This window comes from Panicum virgatum, chromosome 2K, assembly GCF_016808335.1.
Source record: "Panicum virgatum strain AP13 chromosome 2K, P.virgatum_v5, whole genome shotgun sequence".
In the NCBI taxonomy this organism is placed as follows: Eukaryota; Viridiplantae; Streptophyta; class Magnoliopsida; order Poales; family Poaceae; genus Panicum; species Panicum virgatum.
In genome coordinates, this window is record NC_053137.1 from 5,368,012 (window position 1) to 5,388,487 (window position 20,476).

Genomic DNA, 20,476 nt, shown 5'->3' on the forward strand with positions numbered 1-20,476 from the left:
ATATAATATGGTAACTACGAACGACGAAACAAGGTGAGCTCCACATAACTTGCAGACCTATTCAAGCCATCCAAAAATTACCAGCATGACAAGCTACTGATAACTCAGGCAATAAAAATTTACCAACATTTATTGGTGAGTGAAAATATTTATTTTTGCCCTAGCAATATAAACTGAACAACAATAGATCTACAAACATGCACATAAGCTATGCACTTGAAAATTTTTCAGTGAAATACACATGCAAAGAGAAGGCTACCACAAAATTTTCAAGATTTTTAGACACAATGAACAACAGATACCAAATAAACTAGCTTAAATGCAAACCAAAATTTTAGCAGGGGAAAAATTGACATTTCATATGCATGAATATTTTTCCTCTGAAGATCTTGATTTAAGCAACCTAAAAAAATTTATTTTGCATTTTTAGCATTTTTCTACATTTTCCTACAAATTATCAAAATTTTCAGCCATTTACACAAAATAAATAAAACCCTAAACCCTAAACCAGGGGCTGACAGCTGGGCCCCACATGTCAGGGAACCCAGCCCGGCCCCTACTTGCCTGCTCGCTCGCGCGCGCCATGGCCATGGCCATGGGCGGACACGGCAGCGGCGGCGCTCACCGCCGGCGGGGTCCGGCCCGCGGCCAGGGCGGGCCGGCGGAGCGGGGGCGCGCGCTGGGCGGCCCGCGGCGGCGCAAGGCGGGGGCGCACGGCGGCGCGCGGTGTTCTCGCCGGCGCGGCGCAGGACGACGGAGAGGTGGGGCAGGCTCGCGGCCAGGGCGGCGAGGCGGCCCCAAGGCGCGAGGCGGGGGCGCGCGGGCTTGCGTAGGGCGGCCCCGCGGCGTGCGCGCGGTGGCGGCATGGCCGCCGCGGCGGCGCAGCTGCGCTCCGGCGAGGGCGGTGCTAGAAAGGAAGGGAAAAGGGCCGGGAAGCAAGAGTTGGTCGCGGGGAAGCTCACCACGGGCTTGATTTGGGCGGAAAGAGGCCGGAGACTGGAGATCGACGTGAGGGGCGGAGCTCCGGCGAAGACGTCAATGGCGGCCGATCATGGCGGGCTCGATTCGGCCGCAAGACGGCTCAATCGAGCTCATGGAAGTGCGGCGTGTGTGCGGGGCGAGGCTAGGGAGGTCGGGACGTGAGCAATCGAAGCGGGGCGGCGGGGTTTGGCCGGAGGGCACCGGCGACGGCTCTGCTCGAGCTCAGCTCGACCCGAGCGCAAGGAAGAAGAAGGGGAGGAGGAAGAGGAACGGGGCCGAGGTTCGCCGCGACGGCCAACACGTGGCGTCGCCGGCGATCGGTCGCGATATAGGTGTCGGGCGACACAGTGGAGCATAGTAGATGAACAGTGAAGAGTTTGACAAATTTTGATTCGTGTTTGACCGTCCGAATCTCAAAATTTGATATAGGAACTTGAAATTTGGCCAAAATAGAAGTTGTAGAGGAAGAGAAGATTTACAACTTTTGTTTTGGGCGAAAGTTGATTTGAAGCTTGGATTAGGGAGAAAAACGAGATTGAACTCGGCTAAACCGAAGTTTAATATGCAAACTCGATTAGCGCTAATGACACGCTTAAGCCATGATTAGCGATTAAACACGTGATTAGCACCTTGATTAACACAGGGGTGTTACACTCGGTGAACAGGTGAAGTAAGCCGATCGAAAGTTTTGGCTTCAAGTCATGGCATGGCATGACAGCGTCAGAATCCAGGGTGCACATGGCCTCGCTCTACATGCATGGGCCAGTTGCTTGTTTGGTCTACTACTTCGTGTGTATCAGTGTATATACAAAAGAAATACAAGGATATCGTTGCACCTACACACGATTGGTATGGTACTAAGGGAAGAACAGCACATACATATAAACACCTATCACTATATAGAAGTTCGAACTAGCAATTAATCACAATATCCTTCATAAAGGCATCGATTTTTGTAGTGATTGATATTATATTGTGTAAGAGAAATTATTAATAATGATCCAAGTTTGCACTGTATAATCTTTTTGAATCCTAATGTGCTCTATACGAAGAAATAACAATATGAACACAAGATGCGGATCCAGGTCACTGTCAAACAAATTATTTCGTGTTTGACAATTTGGTTCTATTTTTCATGTTTGCAAACTTGGTTCTATATTATATTGTGTGGTATTATATTTTGAATCCGTAATCTCTAAAGCCGGAAATAACAAACACGAAAAATAGAACCAAATTGTCAAACAAATGAACACAAGATGCGGATCCAGGTTACTGTCAAACAAATTGAACACGCATGATGGAACAAGCTAGTCAGAAACGCGTGCATGGAAGATATACGTAATGTGACTTTTTTTTAGCAGTATACGTAATGTGACGTTCGGTAGTACGTACACTAGTATAGTGGTACTTGTCGTAAACGTATTGGTGAAGCATCGTTAACCTTAGGGGAACTATTGCAATGCTGCGATCTCCAAGAACTTTTCTTGCTACCAATGCAAGGAATTTAATTTGAAGCAGCTTATTTTATTCTTATTTTGAAAACAATGTGAAGCAACCTAATTATTAGAAAAAAGAATAGTCATTGGATATATAGTAGAGGACTAGCAAAACAGATATATTTTTTGTCTTTGATTTAAATTTCATATGGCGGAGACTTTGTTTTCTCCAAACAAGGACTTCACTAAGTCCAAGCTTTTTCGTCCTTACCTGCCCGGCCTGGCCCCAATATGGGTCGCATCTCCTACCAAAAAAGTATGAGAAAGATACACACCGGTCATCTGCAAACCGCTGGCAAATACATACAAGATCGGATTCCTCTAGGGTTCTCCTTTTTTTATCCACCACTGAAGTAGCCGATTTCTTGTTATTCTCTTCTTCTTTTCATTTGATTATGTTGCCACAAGAAACACAAGAGAATTAACTATTACATAAATAAATGTGTGACACTACTCGGCTACTCCTATACCTTATAAAAGGCAAAATTAGATCCATAGCATCAAAAGAACCAACATTTGGATATATCATTAAAAGGTTCACCCATAGAAAACCAACCCTCTTATACAAACTTTGGAAACACCAACGGAGGCCATAGGATCCTCATCCGAGGGCACTGGACAGAGGTAGGGACATTTTGCATTTTGGCGCCCGCCTCTCCCCCACCCTGGCCTACGAGTTTTGCAAAACGCCCCCTCCCTCTGAAACCCCACCGTCCGTTCCGTCTGGGCCAACCGCACCGTCCAGAGCGCACGCGTTCCGTCTCCCTCAGGCGCCGCCGCCCTAGGGCTTCCCTGCCCTCCCACAGCGCCGCCGCCCTCCATCTCGTCCACCTCCGCCGCCCTCCACCTCCTCCAGCAGCACCACGGCCCTCGTCACAAGGCCATGGAGGCCGGCCTCGAACTCCAACAGCGTCGCCGCCCAACAGCCATGAAGCCGGTGGCCGCCCGCAACGCCATGGAGTTGGGCACTGCCCGACCGCAAATCGGCGCCGCCCGCCTGCGAGTTGGCCCTTCCCGTGCTCGATTTGGTGCTAAATGCTCTGCCACTGATTGTTTGCTCTGCCGCTATGGTTGCTTGTTGTATGCAGTGATCATCAGTGCAGGTTCCGTCTAGATGTTGAGTTCCAATGAACTGGGAAATTTGATTCGTTGATTGTATTGCCTTGATTCGAATAAGCTTGAGAATCAATTCTTTGTGTGATCCTTGTACCTGTTTTTTCAATATATATGTTTTGATCTGCATATTTGCAGTCCAGAAATCCTTGTACTTGTACCTGTTTATTGGTTGCAGGTTGTAACCCAAAATTGACACACAAGATTGATCTTTGTGTGATTTGCAGTCCATATATCAATATTCTTGTAGTTGCAGGTGATCATGTGTTGTAAACCAAAATAGACATGGATCTGATGTCGAATTTATTTGGAATATCTGAACCTGCACAGGAATATAGACAGGAACCTCTTGCACATCACATAGAATTGCTAGCATCATGAATCTCTTGCGGATCACAGAATGCTAGCATTGCAAGAAGACTGAACAATCGCCCACACTACTTGTAAATTAGGCCAGCGCAAAATCAAACAGCCATAACTTAGATTCAAACCACAAAACTTAATTTAGATAAAAGTCGACCAGTACTCAAGAATCTGGTCTGGACACCAAAATGTTTCCATTTCTGAAACATGCAATGATCCTGTACAGAATCTGAACCTGTATCAAACTGTCACCACAAGCAAGAATCTGGTTTCCACTTGAGTCAATGTCATTACCAAATGACTGAACACAATTCCATTACATATTTTCATATGACATAGTACAATTCAATGTAATTAATTTCAAATGACAGAACGCAATTCAATCTCATCAATTATTTTTTGTACAAATGGTGGACTGAATGTACAAACAACTGGTCAATCATTTTAGTACACAATTCAATTTCATCAATTCTTCCCTCCTGAATTGCTGGGCAGCAAACCAATTGTGCAAGGATCCTGAATCCTCTCAGGTATAGCACAGCTGCTGTTATCCAAATTCATATCAACAACACAAAAAATAGAATCGATGTAGGAGATGTGAGTCACAGAGTATCTTCCTGTGTTGATCTGAACTATGGCTTGCCCTGAACTATAGACTTGCAATCACTACAAACTAGCTTGCATGCTTGAACTCCACATCCAGGGGATCCCCACGTTGACAGGATACACTGCAAATCGAAACTCCACATCCGGCGCGGCGAAAAGGGCGACGGAGGCTCGGCGAAGGGGCGGAGGCGTAGGGATGGGTCGGCGGTCGCCGCGGTTCGGCGAAGGGGCGGCGGCTCGGCCAACAAATCGGCGGCGCGGGGATGGGTCGGCGGCGGCTCGGCGAAGGGGCAGCCTCTCGTCGGCGAGGGGGCCGCGGCGACCCGTGCGACGTATGCGGCGGCACTACTGAAGGCTGTGGAGGGCGGCGGCGCCTTGACAGAAGGAACCATCAGCGCTCGTGACGGTGCTATTGGCCCAGTTCAGTGCGGGGGGGTCTCGGAGGGAGGGGCAAATTGCAAAACTTGCAGGCCATGGTGGAGGAGAGGCGGGCGCCTAATTGCAAAATGTCCTCACCTCTGTCTAGTGCCCTTGGATGAGGATCATGTGGCCTCAGTTGGAGTTTCTAAAGTTTGCACAAAAGAGTTGGTTTCCATAGGATACGGTGCCTAGATATTTACCATCAAAAGAAGCCACATTAGGGCAAGCACAATGCTTAGACGGCTGCCGTCTGTATGTGTCTAGAATACCGCACGCAGACGACAAAACAGACAACCTGTACAATGGTGTGTCTATGTGGATGTCTACAAACTATTTAATACATGCCTAGACTCATGAAACATGGTGATCAAACATGTGGAGTGGATCTTTGTGTATTGTTTTGTGGCACACATGAAAGAATCATTTGTGCATGCAAATAAATCACTTGTGCCCGTAAGAATCTAGTATATTTATATCACCAAAAAGAATACATGATAGTATTTGAATATAGTTCAATTGCACCACGAGAACTAATTTTCCTTATTTTCTTTGCGCTGCCATATGTGCTCCACTAAATCTTCCCTGAGTTTAACATGTGTTGAGCGAGCTCGAATAGCAGAATTTCTCCTTAGTACATCGGCGAATACGGGATTAGGTGCAGCAGAAGTACCGACTTCTGGTGGTAGCGCAATCGATGCATTTGGATTTTCATTCAAATCCAAAGGAACTCTAACCAATTCCTTCTCATCTTCTACTATCATGTTGTGAAGAATTACACAAGCTTGCATTATGTTGACAACATCATCCCGTTTCCACAAACGTGCTGGCCGTTGAACAATATTAAAACGTGATTGCAGGACGCCAAATGCACACTCAACATCCTTCCTTACTGATTCTTGTTCCTTTGCATATAATTTATCTTTCTGTGTTTGAGGTCCTGGTATAGTCTTCACGAAGACCGCCCACTCTGGATATATTCTATCAGCGAGGTAGTACCCAGTATCATATTGCTTCCCGTTAACAGTGAAATGGACCCGTGGAGCTATCCCTTTCAGAACATCGATGAACAGGGGTGACCTATTCAACACATTGATGTCGTTGTTAGAACCCGCTGTTCCAAAAAAGAAATGCCAAATACGAAGATTTCGCGATGCTACTGCTTCAAGGATCATAGTAGGGACACCTTTGTCACCTCGTGTAAACATGCCTCTCCAAGCAGTCGGGCAATTCTTCCATGCCCAATGCATACAATCGATACTTCCAATCATCCCTGGAAAACCATGGAACTCATTCTCTTCCAATATCTTTTCAAGCTCTTCTGTTGTGGGAGGACGCAAGTAATCTAGACCAAAACATTCAATCACCCCTTCAGCGAATTTACCCAAACACTCCAAAGTCGTGCTCGTGCCAATTTTGATAACCTCATCAAGAGAGTCAGCAGGGGTACCATATGCTAGCATTCTTATGGCCGCCGTACACTTCTGTAGCTGTGACAAACCATATCTACCTGTTGCATCCACTCTTTGCTTGAAATACGGTGACGACAAACTATATCTACCTGTTGCATCCACTCTTTGCTTGAAATACGGTGACCAATCGCCGAGAGCAGCTACAATTCGAAGGAAGAGTGGCTTTGTCATTCTAAACCTTTGACGGAACTGCATGTCGGTGTATATGGGATTCTCACAGAAGTAGTTTGCTACAATATCATCATGACCAGCCTCTCTATTTCGTGGTATGACTGTCCTCGTCCCACCGCGGCGGCGACTACGACTACGACCAGAAGCATTTGCAGCATTCCTTGCTTTGATGTTGTCACTAATTTAGTCTGACATCGCTCAGACCATACACATGTTCACACATGGAGGCAACAAAATAAAAATAAAATACATGTACACACAGGTAGATGAAGGACAGCTAATTGACTCTAAGCTCTGAACTAATCATCAAACTGGTTGACGAAGTACAGCTCCTCTGGTTCTATGATGCAGCCCACTCCATGACAAAGTTGGGGAAGGTGTTGGCTGTCATACAGAAAAAGCCAATTAGCAAATAGTGTCTTCTTCATATTAAGTAGAAACTAAAAATGAAACTCACCTTAGTACATATCAGGAAATATTGACTTCTTCAAGTACTTGAGTGTTGCAACATGATCATCCTTTTCCTCAGCGTTCATTAGCCCAACATCTTTTGCAAGTAGACAGTTATATGTCTCCATCATTTTTGCTTTAACCTCCAGAGTCTTGGCTTCCTTCTCAGCAAGTTTGGCCTCTTTGTGCTCCTTTGCTGCTAGATGGGCAATCTTTGATGACTCCAACCTCTCTGTTGATAATTCCTGCTGTACTTCTAGTACCTTTAGTCTGTTTGCTTGAGCTTCTTTGAGAATTGTAACATCTGCATCTTCTGTTGAGGAAGACATGGAGTGCACCTTTACTTCATGTGCTGCCTTCTTTGCTGCTTTTGTACCCATCGGTCTAGGTTTTACAGTGACATCAAAAGGGTCTGCTTCTTCCCTATCCTCTTCAGCCACGTGGTCTGATCCCTTCCTTTTGCGTGCATTTCGGAGGTTATCATTGTAGGTTACCCATTTTGGCTCATTTCTAACAGCATACCAAACATTCATCAACACAAAATGTCCTAGCTTGAGTTCTTCGTTGTCAGACACGTACCACTTGTGGGCTTCATCAATCCACATCTGATCATTCCACCCGCTTGTATTCAATCTACGAGCTTTCAGCCAGGCACAATGAAACAGGTCGGTCCACCTGTTAACCTTGTGCCATCTATCTTTTACTTGTTTCAAGTTCCTCCGCCTATGACTCGGTGTTGTAACATTGTATGTCCTAGCAACATCACCCCAATACTGCTCATTCCTTTTATGATTACCGCTGACAGAGTCCACCGAGTTCTTCAACCAAGCGTTCATCTACCATTAACGACACACACATATCAATTATTTAAGTAACCCTGTCTGTAAACAAACTTGTGACCAAATTACTTACCACTCTTAAATCTTCGTCTTGTGTCCAAAGAATCCGCTTATCAATCCTACCACTTTGTTCCTTGTCCATATTCTGGTTCCCTCTAGCTGGTGGAGTGGGTGCTAGTTCTTCAACCGGTGGGGCACCGTGAGAGGTTCTCCCAACAAGGTGAGAATTCTCAGACTGGTTTTCGAACATTTTCATGAAGCCGCCTGGTGGAACTGGATCATTGTCCCTGCATGACAGATCCATTAAGACAAAATACCACAGGTTGAGTTGGTTTGAGTTGTTTTCACTGACAACTAGCATGGTATTGAGTTGGTTATCACTGACAACACCTTACTGGTTACATGAAAACACCTCACTTAAAAAAACACACAAGTATCCTATTGTATACATGGCATGATATGACTTGGTTTACACTGACTAGATAATAAAATTTGTGATGTTTTTCTTGCCATAAACTTTTCTTTGATGGGGCTGCCATGATGGTGTAATCCAATGAATTATGTGACTCATTTTCATATAATAACACATGCCACATGCAACTTCAAATAGAAAAAATGTTCAGGCAAATCAAAATCATTTAACTTCAACCAATGAATTCAATGGTGTAATCCAATGAATTCTGTGACTCAACCATCCACTGTTCTAATTAGTTTTTTAGAGAAAACTGTTCTAATTAGTTGACAGTAATTTTAATGTACCCATAATTTAACACTGCAATTTGGAGGCTAAACGAAATTTCTCACAACAAAGTACTGAGAAACCTTACCAATCTCTTGGATCGGCATGAATCCCTGGTTGAGTCCGTGATGGATGGCTAGCCATGGTTGACGACATCAAGGTTGGGCTGCTGGAGAAGTTCATGCCGCCGTTGTACCTTGAGGCGGCCGGGAAGAAGAAACCTCCTGTTGATCTTGGGTCGGCGGCAAAGCTTTGCACAGGAGTGGATCCAGTGCCACCACCGAGGCTTGGGGAGGCGTCATTGCTTTGCACAGGAGTGGATCTAGTGCCAGCAGCGAGGCTTGGGGCGGCGCCAAAGCTTCGCCCAGGGGTCGATCTTGGGCCGACAGAGAGGATTGGGGCGGCGAACCTTTGCTCTTCAGGCGGATCCTCCACCAACCGCTGCTACGCCAGTGTTGCATCGTTCCTCCCCCGCGCTGTTGTCTTCGCGGCCTTCCCGCCCTGCGCCGCCGCCGTCGTCGCAAGCCCGAGCTTCAGAGCCCGCGCCCGCGCAGCAATGGCCTTCCGCTCGCGCGCCGCGGTAGCAGCTGAAGCCGCCGAGTCCTTCCCCGACGCCATTGCTCCCCTTGATTTTGCCGTAGTTGGAGGTTGGGGCTTGTGGGTGGGGATTTGACGAAGGGGGCAGATGGATATAGGGGGAAAAAGAGCGTGCGCAGATGAGTTTTGCCGCCAGAATCACGAGCGTCTGGGCCAAAATCTTGCGCGAGAGCAAAGGATCGATCCCGCCGTCGCCACCGCCCCGTACAACGCCCGGCGAGCCATCTACAAGCGCTCGGAGGCACGAGCCCGTGCCGTCGTCTGGCGAGGTGACGGCATCGCCCGGTTCGGCATTAACTGTGCTTTGGTAATCGGATTAGACCGCTAATAGACGATGTAATTATTGCCATTGTACATGCCCTTATAGCTATCTATTACCTCCGTCGGTTTGCCGTCGCCTCCTCCGTCAACCCAGGGGGCGCCCCTTGTTTCTTGCCGCATCTCCTCCCTCTCCGGCGAGCAGGAGCCCGGCCCTCCCTCTCTCCCTCCCCTCTCTCTCCCCCTGCGACGGCGGCGAGGTGAGGCGGGGCACGGCAAGGGGCCGACCGCTTCCCATCGCGCCAGGCGGGAGCGGATCCGGGCGGGCGCAGGGCTACCGCGCGGAGGCCTGGACTGGCCGGCGGCGAAGGAGCTGGAGCCGCAGCGCGCGAGGCTGGCGGCGGAGGGGCTGAGCCGCGCTGGCAGCGGGGACGGCGGCGAGGCCGCCGGGGCGCACGGAGGCGTGCGAAGGTGCGGGACCGGCGGGCGCACGCATGAGCAGGCGCAGCTCACTACTCCCGGCTCCCGGCTCGGCACAGGACCCGACCTCCCGGCGGCGGCAGCCTTGGCCGGCGGCGCACTGACCCGGCTGCGAGGAGGCGGCGCGTGGGACCTCAAGCGCAGACTCGAGGCGTGGGTCTCCGAGCTCCTGTCTCGATGAGCGGCATGCGGAGGCCGCGGCATGACGACGGCAAACTGACGGTGCTAACAGGGGCGGCGGCGCGGGGAGAGCAGGGGCCAGCGCTGGCAAGAAAAGAAACAAGGGGCGCCACCTGGGTCTGACGGAGGAGGCGACGGCAAACTGACGGAGGTAACAGAAATGGTAGATAGCTATAACGTGGCTTCTTTTGATGGTAAATATTTATAGGTGAACCTTTTAATGGTATATATCTAAATGTTGGTTTTTTCGATGCTAGGGATCCAATTTTGCCCTAATAAAATGTGCAATCGAACTTCTGTAACCTTGACCATTAACTTAACAAAAATCATTTGATTGTGTATATGATTTTGTTATGGATAATATCGTAACGTAGTAACTTTTTTCCATTGTCATTTCCATGTAACATGGTTGTCCGAATTTTCATATTGGATACTTTATTAGTGGCCCCAATATCATACAGATCCATATTATCAAAGTTCGTCCGTTCATAAATGGCGTAGATTACATATTGATTTTTTCCATGCATCATGTTAATAAATGGACTTTTCGAGAAGGTTAAGGTCGCTTTCAAGAAAGAATGGTACGGGGTCCCCTTGATTTTGCTCAGAAACGTAACCCTCAGATGGAACAGCATCCATTTTTTTTTATCGAAGATGGAACAGCATTGGTGGAGCAACCAATCAGCTTTTGATGTCTCAGCACTCAGCTGCTATCGTCGGCATATACCTGAGAGGCTGGAGAAATCCGACTATAGCCCCTATGGCTGTCTTCGACAAAGACAACGCGAATTAAACAGCACAAGTTGCACAAAGAAAAAAAACAGAAGAATTCAAAAAGAAAAAAGATATTGTGCACGATCCAGGGCCACAAAAACGATCACCTCTTGATCCCCACGCATGGAATAGATTTTATTTGTTTGAGGGCAAGAGCGATCAGTCTATCCACAAAAGTTCAGGTAGGAGAGTAGCTTTTGTTCGGTGCCAAAGAACAAAAGGGACTATTCTTGTGTCATCCACCGACTCCAAGCATATATCCACGAACAGGACAGCAACTGAAACACGGATATTCCTCTGGGAGCTGGCCACTTTGAGCCATACAGCCAGAGCCTCAGTCGCAGATCACAAGTGAACATGAGTTCTAAGAATCATATATGCTCGAAGTAAACAAAAACACTACGAATTGAACGAGACATAAATGAAAAGAAAAATAACTGAAGATCCAACGATCTTTTCATTGCCAAGTGTACAAATTTCTCAAGCATCTACAAAAAGCTGCCTGTCCTGTTTAGAGCAACAAGAGCGTCTAACAAGCAACACAACACCAATAGCTAAGATCTGAGCCAACTCTGCGAGCCTCACGAACCAGCACCAAATGAACCAAAAAAGTAACTCCGTTCCTGTTGGGTCCTCTTGAATACAACCTGCAAAAGAGTTGCAACATGAAGATTAGCACCACAAACAGACAGTGAGACAGGATCACAGGAATAGCGAAATCCAAGCATCCTAAATTTGAATGCAAGAATTGTGCAGGTTAGGCGGTTCAGCAGGTCAGGACAAAGATCCTTAAGATATCATTATTGTCGTTGGTGAATATAAAAATTAGTCTGCACTTGTTTAAAATATTCAAACGAGCACCAACCCATTCTGACAGCAAGAAATTAATGATCCAACAAAGTGATGATTATTAGAGATTTCTACTATCATTGAAAACAGTTTTGCTTTGAGGGTGACAATGCCAGGCGAGACTGTTACCTCTACTGTCTGATTGATGTCTGTTATCTAAACAATTTAACATGGACAAACAAAAATGGTGACAACTGACAACAAAATTCTAGAACTCAAAGACCTTCACTAGCCAAGGGAAGTATTACCTCGGATTAGTTTGTGATGTCCATTATCTACATCTTGATGTTGAAGTAGTCGGAATCAAAATGGTGCAGCCTTACATATCCATCTTCACCACCACTCGAAAAGCTAATAAGATCAAAGAAACAACATCCATAGAATAAGGATTCAGCAAAGAATTAGAATAAGCAACAACAGAAGTAGAAAGCCAAAAACACTTCTACTCGACAAAACATGACCTCCGAACAAAAGAAAAGGTAAAGCATGTTTACATTGGGTGTTAGATAGATTCCAATGGTAGCTCTCATAAATACTATTTTGTCAACAGTTGAAATCAGAATAGCGTATATAACCAGATAGACTGCTGAAAATCAGTGAGCTAACCATCAGATGCATACAATTCTAAAAAAATATAAAAGGTGTGATTCACTAGTAAAGCACATTGGGACAGTATATAGCTCTCATGGTCTTTGACTTTTCATCAACTGAGGTCAGCATAGCGTATATGGCCAATGTAATTGGCTGCAATCACTGAGCTACATATAAAGATATGTAAACTAAACAAACAAAATTCAACCATATAGAAAGAAAAATAGCTTCAGAACTCAATGATAACCAAATGTCATTGACAGATGAAGATATACTAAAGAAAGGGTGGGCTAAAGAAGCAAATGTGTCAACTGCTACATAACCACACAATTGAGCTTTGTATGAACCAAATATATCTTTTTCAGAGAGATTTTATGTGCAAAAAATATATGAAATCTATAAAAAAAAACATGTCAATACAAATATGCTCTCATAAAGCTTATAGCATCCTCATGTGGATCAGAATAGCGTATATTACCATGTGTTAACATGGTTGAATCATTGAGCATATCACTTAGCCATATAAAATGGACATTGGCCAAATGTAAATATTAAGAGCATTGATTAGAAAGACAGACAGGTCAAACAAAAAATATTACCTCCGCCCATCAGGGTTAAATGCCAAAGCATTAATTGGTCCAAAATGTCCTTTGACACCACCAATTTCCTCTTGCAAAATCTAAAATGACATGAGCACAGAAGTTATCAAAAGGTAAGAAAAGAGGATTGATCTCTCAACATTTTAACTAGAAAGGAACTTACCTTATGATAGAATTTAGCCTCAAATTTACCAGCTCGGCGGTCTGTCATAGTCACATTCATTGCATCCTGCCCGCCTCCTAGAACCACCTAAAAAACCAAAACGAGCATCTATGTAACCATAAAATAGAATAAAGATTGTGGAAAGGATGCATTTTTCGATGTGCTAGAGTAAAAATGATAGTAAACACCAAAAAATGCAATTCTGAGAATAATGATGGAATCTGCGGAATCACATCAATTGATATAATATTTTATTTCCTGGATACGCAGAAATGCATTAAATCAGCACAAAGCTTTGCACTACAAGTTACAAAACTAGAGTTATGTCCAATCAGTCTGAAACGTATTTATATCAATTGTGTAAAAGTGGAGCACAAGAGAACTCAGGAATTCAGATCATACAACTCCAAGGATAACAGATTCAACAGAAAGCTCATCGCAGACATTTTGTACATTTAGCATGCAACATCAAAAGGGTGTGTATTACGCCATAACAATAGTGAATTCCAGATCTACACGCATTTTAAGAAAGTCTGTTAGAGGAACATACAGTATCATGAGTTGGAGAGATGTCAACAGCATTAACAGGTCGCTCTGTGACATATGTCTTGATCAGGGTTAGCGTTCTTGCATCCCATAGCTGGGCAGGGAACACAACATGTCAGGGAATTTTTTTAAAAAAAAAACACACAAAATATGCATATGCTTATGATACATGTACTCACCTTAGCAGATTTATCCAAGGAACCTGTAATGAAATGAGACCAATCTGAGGATTTTGACAGTGATGTAATCGTCTTCTGATGTCCAGATTCCTTATCCGACTCTTTCAGCAGTTTTCCGGTCTACATACGATTGAAAGAACATCCCATGAGTGATGAGACAAACTAGACCATGGTAATTAAGAATATTGGACAGAGAAAAATGACAGCAAAAGAGAACAGAGTGTAAAACACTCTTTCATCCTTGCAGGTAGAAATAGTACACAATATAAATTACCATGACTTCATTAAATGTAGTAGAATTAACACTGGAACAAGTAATAAACAATAAAAGATGTCCCAAAGTCATACAGATACTAGTACCATTTGCTATCTAAGTTCACTAAGCAGTAGCAGTAAAAAACATAAGTTGGCATTCTAATGACATACAAAACTAACCATTAGACAATGGCAATTGTGACTGGGCAAAAATGAACCATTGCAAGGGTAGTAAACGTACTAGAACACCGCCAAGAGATGCTCATACCAACAAGAATCGGCATAATCCTAGACACATGTATATCCTATTTGCAGTGTCCAATTAAATTTGCAGGCATGCTAATAACCTCTGAGTCCCAGATGCGAATGGTAGCATCCTCGCCAGCAGTGATGATTGTCCTGTTGAGCGGGCCCCAAACCGCCCTGTTGATCCTCCCCTTGATGCCGGTGATTACGAGCGCGGATTCATCCGTCTCTGCATCCACCAACACAAACGCCTCACTTTAAAATCCGATCATGTACATATGATCTCAGGGCAGCGCATCCAAACATCAGCTGAAGCATAAAGCGTTTTAAACAAGCACTCACGGTCGTCAAGGTCCTCGGCGATGTGCTTGACCTGGACGGTGGGGACGTGGTCCATGAAGTTGTCGGTGGTGACGACCGCGAGCGCGTCCCCGATGGCGAACTCGACGGACCTGGTGGGCGCGTCGAAGCGGAAGCTGAAGAGCTCCCGCCCCGTGCTGACCTCCCAGAGCTTGGCGGTCTGGTCGGCGGAGCCCGTGATGAGGCGCGCTGAGTCGCGGGAGACGTCGCAGGACCAGACGGCGCCGTTGTGGCCGCGGTAGGTGCCGAGGCGGTCACCGTTGTCGGCGTACCAGACCGTGGGGGTGTGGTCCTTGGCGCAGGAGAAAAGGAGGTCGCCATCGCGGTTGTAGCGCAGGAACGTGAGCGGGCGCTCGTGCCCCTTCATCAGGATCGGCCTCATCGTGGCTCCGCGGGGGTGGCGGCGGTGGCGCTGCTGCCGGTGGTGGTCGCCGCCGCCGGGTGTGGGGGAGGGTGGTGGATGGGGAAGGGTTTGATTTGGGACGCGTCGGCGGCGGAGACGAGAAAACCCTAGAACTCGAGGGCTGTGGGGTGTTATAGGCCGCGATGTGTAGAGAGAATTCCCACCCAGTACTGGCTGCGCCCACACTCGTCGTCCCCATTCTATCCCGGCCCGGTACGAGCTGCTGCTGTCCTGGCCCAGCGTCGGATGCACGCTTGAGGGGGCCGGGCCGGGCCGCAAGATTTCGTTGGGTTTTTGTTTGGTGGAAAAAGCCCATTTAACCTCGTATATAATCGTGGTTTTTTAAGGATTTTTTAGACTGTGATTCCTATATATCTTCCGAAAAAAAGTTTTTTATCCATCTTCCGCTTTAAGATGCGTATATATGTTTAAGTCAATGGTCTGGATGTGAGATTTAATCACTTAATGCTATCTGGAGTTTTAGGCAGGCGCGGCCGCGGGAGGGGGACCACGAGTGCTAGCATGTGCTGGGACCTAGCAGGATGTGGACAGGCTCGTGGGAGATTTGATTTCCAAACTTCAAACTAAATTTTCTCTCTAACGATGCATTCAATTTGGATTCCGTTTGAACGATCATCTCGTTTGGAATTTTTCTAACAATTTGAGATCCCATATAACTATATTATTTGTTTTTTTAGTTTCAACATTCGAGATATATTAGCTCAACATTTCAGATATACTATTTCAACATAACTATATAAAATGTTGAACCAGATTTGGAGTTTTGTTGAATCTTTTATTTTCAAATGTTGAAATAATATATACTAGTTCAACATTTATTCATTTCCTATTGTTGAAAAAGGGTATTTAAAAAACTACCATGTTTAAGTACGGGCCAAAGCAAGGAAAAAACATAATAATAAAGATGCTACGTGTCCATGGCACAGGTGGCAGGGCACTTCACGTGGTTCTGTCTGTGTGTTGCTAACCAATTGGGTGTGTCTGTCTGTGTCTGTGTGTGTTGCTAACCAATTGGGTGGGCCACGGGCTGAAGAAAAATAAAAAAAAAACTATGAAGACTGCTTATGGGCCGTAAACTGATACATATGTTGGGCCGTTGATGGATCAAAGATAAGTAGACTAACTATCTTAACTATCTTCTACAAGATGGATAGGAAGCCCCTTTTTAGACTGTGGTTGGTTGAGTCCGATTTACCTTGTCATTAAAATCATTTGTTTTTTTCGCAAATGATATGGTTTGGTATTATTCTGATTGGAAAAACAAAAAAATCATTTGTTTTTCCAATCAGAAGAACACTTTTGCGTGGCACATGGCGTCACGGCACCAATCAAATATTCGATATGCGCCAGACTAACAAGGCAGCTAAACGCGAGAATCACTGCGTTCGGGAGGCTGGAGCTGAAATGGTGTGAGAGAAAAATATCGTTGGGCTGGAGCTGGAGCTGGCTGCCGAACGCAGTGAATACCAACGATGATCTATGTCAGCATGCGCACCTGTCCACTGTTGATACCGAAGCAGAAACGGTCCACCCATCGGCACCACTGACCAGATGGCCAATGCAGCCATGGTCATGACGAGCCAGCTGCTGCCCAATACGTTGTCCCGTCCCGTGGCCGTGGGCACCACCAGCCGCTATAAAACAGCAGCCTCTCCAATTTGGCTCTTAACAAGAGCCGAGCTCCGAGTCTCTCCAAGCCTCCACGTGTCCATTCGCCAACAATGGCGTCCCGGCTAGTGCTGCTCTTGGCCGCCGCGGCCGTCGCCGTCGCCTTCCTCCCGGCGCCGGCCTCCGCCGTGGCGTGGATGGTCGGGGACGACGGCGGCTGGAGGGCCAAGTTCAACCAGACCGGCTGGGCCGACGGCAAGACGTTCAGAGTCGGCGACACCCTGAGTACGTGCGCGATGCCCGGCACATCCGTCCGATCTCGCGACGAGAAATAATTAATCACGCGCGTGCCCCTCATCTTTAATTGATTCTTGGCAGCGTTCATGTACCCCAAGGACAACCACACGGTGATCCAGGTCGGCAAGGACGACTTCGCGGCGTGAAACGTGCAGACCAACAAGAAGCTCGGGGCCTGGTACTCCGGCAACGACGTCGTCCCCCTCGACAAGCCCGGCAAGATGTGGTTCTTCTGCAGCGTCCCCGGCCACTGCGCCAACGGCATGAAGCTGGTCGTCGACGTCGTGGGCGACGACGGCATGCCGGCGCCGGAGCCAGGCTGTGGTGGTTCTAGTGACGTCTGTTAACGTACCACTGCAGTTTCTGAACCCCCATTTCCTGCTGCGCTTCAGCGCATCGAATTGAAGTGCCAAATTTCGAAGACCACGGTGATGCAATTCTTCGTAAAGCATTTGCGTAGGTTCAGCAAAATAAAAGGCTGTGTGTTTGAAGGACTTCTACTGAAACCAATCTCAATAACAATAACTATCCAGCATAAACCTATTTCTTCAATTTTTCTGTCAAAAATTGCCATGTTTCCCTTTGCTACCAGTTTACCATAAAATAAAATAATATGTTATGTTTGTTTTGGCATCACTTTGCAGAATGTAAAATAATATTGTTGAACACACTTCACACTAGAATAACCGAAGAACCAAAGTATCTATATCTATTACTAAAGTGAGTAAGATTTCCATCCAAATTTTTAGTTTGGCCCGTCTTGGGTTATTGACAGGTGGGGTCCTCTCCCAAATGTGTTTGTTCCTCCATGACTTATTTGAATCGAAGTGTGATTCAACAATAGGGAAAAAACAGACAGCTCGTCAATTTCTCCTTTTCCTATCTGCACACGAACATGGACCAAGCTGTGATTGAATTCGACGCAGGCACATAGCTCGCGTCGCCACAACCAAATCATCAGCAACCTGCTCATTCGATCGCTCTGCCACCACCGGTCTCCTCGGCCGGCTGCTCGCGCGCGCCGATGCATGCTGTCCACCATGGCCTGCTACTTGCATCGCTGCGCACCTCCACGGCCTCCTGCTTGCGCGGCTGCCTGCCTGCGCCAGTGACCCAACGTTCGGTGGGGGTGCGGGAAATGGTTACAGTATTATTAGGATGAGTTTAGTTTGCGAAAAAGTTAGGTTTTGATTCTGTAGCATATTTTATTATTACTTGACAAATAATATTTAATCATGAACTAATTTTTACCTACTTATAAAGAGCGGACTGTTTCTGTTATATTGACTTTTGTCCGTCATCTGTTGACGACAAGAGGGCCCTATACAAGCGTCCGAATCGCCGCCGCCATCCACCACGCGTCGGCCCCTGGCGCCCTCCCTGCTCGCCGCCGCGCACGTCGGCCGCTCGCGCACAGCTGCCGTCCCCGCTGCTGCGCGCCAGCCCCTTGCGCCCTCCCTGCTCGCGCACGACCGCCGCTCCCGCCGCCGCGCAGACCTCCACTGCCACCCGCGATCGGGGCCCTGTGCGCCTCCGCCCGGAGGTCGGGGAGGAGGGGCGCGGCCGCCGGCGTCGGGGGAAGGAGGGCGCGGCTGCCGGCGTCGGGAGGAGGGCCGCGACCGCCGGCGTCGGGGAGGAGGGCAAGGCCGCGACCGCCGGCGTCGGGGAGGAAGGCCGGAGAAGGGGTGCGCCGGTGATGGAGGCCAGCGCCTGGGCGCCGCTGTCGCTTGGGGAGAGAGGAGTAATAATATACTAGAATTATTTCCTTGGTTCGTTTTGAGCTTTGTGCTGTATTTTTTCACTTCATGGGCTGGATCGATCTCTCCTTCGTTCATGGCCTGTTTCTTTTTTTTTCCTACAAATTAACACACGGGCACATATATATATATTCGATACTTATACCAACTTTGTCCGTAGCAACGCACAGGCTAGTAGATGAAAAAAGCACATAAATTTGTCTGGGCTAATAAAGGATTTATGTGGCCCAAATCGTTGTCAGGTGGCACTAAATCATTGCTAAGTTAAGAGGAGGATAAATAGTGTGTGGATTTTGTTAGTTAAGGGGTTGGTTTGCACCAATTGGAATATTAAGGATGAAAGTCACACTTTTGCAATACTTAATATAAAAGCATATTTTTTTGAGAATAAAATGGCCATATGAAAAGTCAAGATAAAACCTTCAAATAGATTAGAGCATCTCCAGCAGATTTGCTATAATGGATATCTATCCCTAAAAACTGCCAGGATACCTAAAATCTATCAAAAAACAGCTTCAGCAAATTTGGTATATGGATACCTATCCCTAAATTTTTTACCAAATTATCTAAATTTCTCTCTCCTTGACCCAAATATACCAAACCAAACTCTGGATTGCTAAAACTGGAGGTGCGTGGCGGGAGAGGCCAACCGCTCCTGGCTGGAGCTTTCACACCGCCTCCGGGCGCCCGCCGCCTCCCCGCGGGGCCGCCGGCGCGGCGCAAGCCACTGGCTGCCGTTCCCAGATCGAGGCGCCTCGCGGCGGAGGAGCGGCATGGCTGAGGAGCACGTGTGGCGTGGTGTGGCGGAGGAGTGGCAGTGTGGCGGAGGAGCGGCGGCGAGTGGAGGTGTCGGAGAGGATGCGGCGCGCCCGGCGTTGCCCTCCGCCCGCCGCCTCGCGTCGCCGCCCCGAGATGCCGGCGCGGCGCCGGGGCACTGCGCCGCCGCTACCCCGTGGATCCACTCCCTGGCGCCTCCCTTCCGGCCACAGATCTGGCGCGGACGCTGAGGAGGTGGAGGAGGAGGAAGGGCCTAGGAGGGGAGGAGGAGGCGGCGCCCACCCGCCGTCCTTGTGGACCTCCACCACTGCATCGTCCTCGCCCTCCGCCAGCAAGCTGGCATGCGCCGCCGAGCGCGGCGACGTGGTCGCCCACAGTGACGAGCACCGGATCGACGCGCACAAGCGCGGCGCCCCCATGGCGACGCATGCGGCGATCACCGGGTCGGTGCGCACAGGAGGAGGTGGAGGAGGGGTCGGGGAGGGAGAGATGGAGGCAGCCGGCGTGTAGAGGGAGGAAGAAGAGGGGATTTTTTAATGTGTAGGGGACATTTTGCATAAATACCCTTAGTGAAACATATAATTTTTTATAATTTTTCCATGTCTTGGACATTTTACGAAAACTCCCTGCAGCAGCCCAATATTTTGACATAGCTTTATAGGTATCTAGTTATACCAAATCTGCTAGAGGGGAGCACAAAATCATAACCTAAATTTTCTATATCCTGTAACTAAAAACAAATTTAGATATCCAGTTTTACCAAATCTGCTAGAGGGAGAGCTAAAAAAACGTGGTCACCACCTGTTTCTCCACCCTCAAGTATTCAAATGTTCCAAAAATTAGCACATCGCCACAAAGAAATTATTCTGCAAAACATTTTCCTAAACAG

General features: G+C 47.3%; 2 protein-coding genes, 3 non-coding genes and 1 pseudogene across 10 annotated transcripts; 1 reads left to right on the forward strand and 5 right to left on the reverse strand.

The window, feature by feature from the left end:
* Positions 1 to 4,243: 4,243 nt before the first annotated feature.
* On the reverse strand, positions 4,244 to 10,257 carry LOC120662741 (glutathione S-transferase T3-like). Of its 6 annotated transcripts, none has more exons than XM_039941854.1 (5): positions 8,736 to 10,257; positions 7,982 to 8,195; positions 7,077 to 7,905; positions 6,538 to 7,003; positions 4,244 to 6,486 (listed from the first exon to the last, which is right to left on the reverse strand). In XM_039941854.1, exons 4-5 carry the CDS (start codon positions 6,641 to 6,643, stop codon positions 5,510 to 5,512), a joined length of 1,083 nt encoding a protein of 360 aa, XP_039797788.1. In that variant the 5' UTR covers positions 6,644 to 7,003; positions 7,077 to 7,905; positions 7,982 to 8,195; positions 8,736 to 10,257; the 3' UTR covers positions 4,244 to 5,509. The 6 variants fall into 6 exon arrangements, with proteins under 6 accessions (XP_039797788.1, XP_039797771.1, XP_039797778.1 ...); XM_039941825.1 differs by having other exon boundaries at positions 6,464 to 7,003; positions 8,736 to 9,541; positions 9,623 to 10,254; XM_039941837.1 differs by having other exon boundaries at positions 4,244 to 7,003; positions 9,623 to 10,257.
* A 1,097-nt stretch (positions 10,258 to 11,354) lies between these two features.
* LOC120662781 (eukaryotic translation initiation factor 3 subunit I-like) lies at positions 11,355 to 15,221 on the reverse strand. Its single transcript, XM_039941861.1, has 8 exons — positions 14,707 to 15,221; positions 14,466 to 14,593; positions 13,864 to 13,983; positions 13,689 to 13,778; positions 13,139 to 13,225; positions 12,976 to 13,055; positions 12,034 to 12,136; positions 11,355 to 11,583 (listed from the first exon to the last, which is right to left on the reverse strand). The coding sequence occupies exons 1-7, from the start codon at positions 15,104 to 15,106 to the stop codon at positions 12,061 to 12,063; spliced, it is 981 nt and encodes a 326-aa protein (XP_039797795.1). The 5' UTR covers positions 15,107 to 15,221; the 3' UTR covers positions 11,355 to 11,583; positions 12,034 to 12,060.
* On the reverse strand, positions 12,307 to 12,388 carry LOC120696346. The gene has a single exon (XR_005684122.1). It is a non-coding gene; the product is annotated as a small nucleolar RNA U54 (small nucleolar RNA).
* On the reverse strand, positions 12,464 to 12,545 carry LOC120696345. Its single transcript, XR_005684121.1, has one exon. It is a non-coding gene; the product is annotated as a small nucleolar RNA U54 (small nucleolar RNA).
* Positions 12,802 to 12,884, reverse strand: LOC120696347. The gene has a single exon (XR_005684123.1). It is a non-coding gene; the product is annotated as a small nucleolar RNA U54 (small nucleolar RNA).
* A 1,648-nt stretch (positions 15,222 to 16,869) lies between the features above and the next one.
* On the forward strand, positions 16,870 to 17,400 carry LOC120694982 (annotated as a pseudogene).
* The last annotated feature ends 3,076 nt before the right edge of the window (positions 17,401 to 20,476 follow it).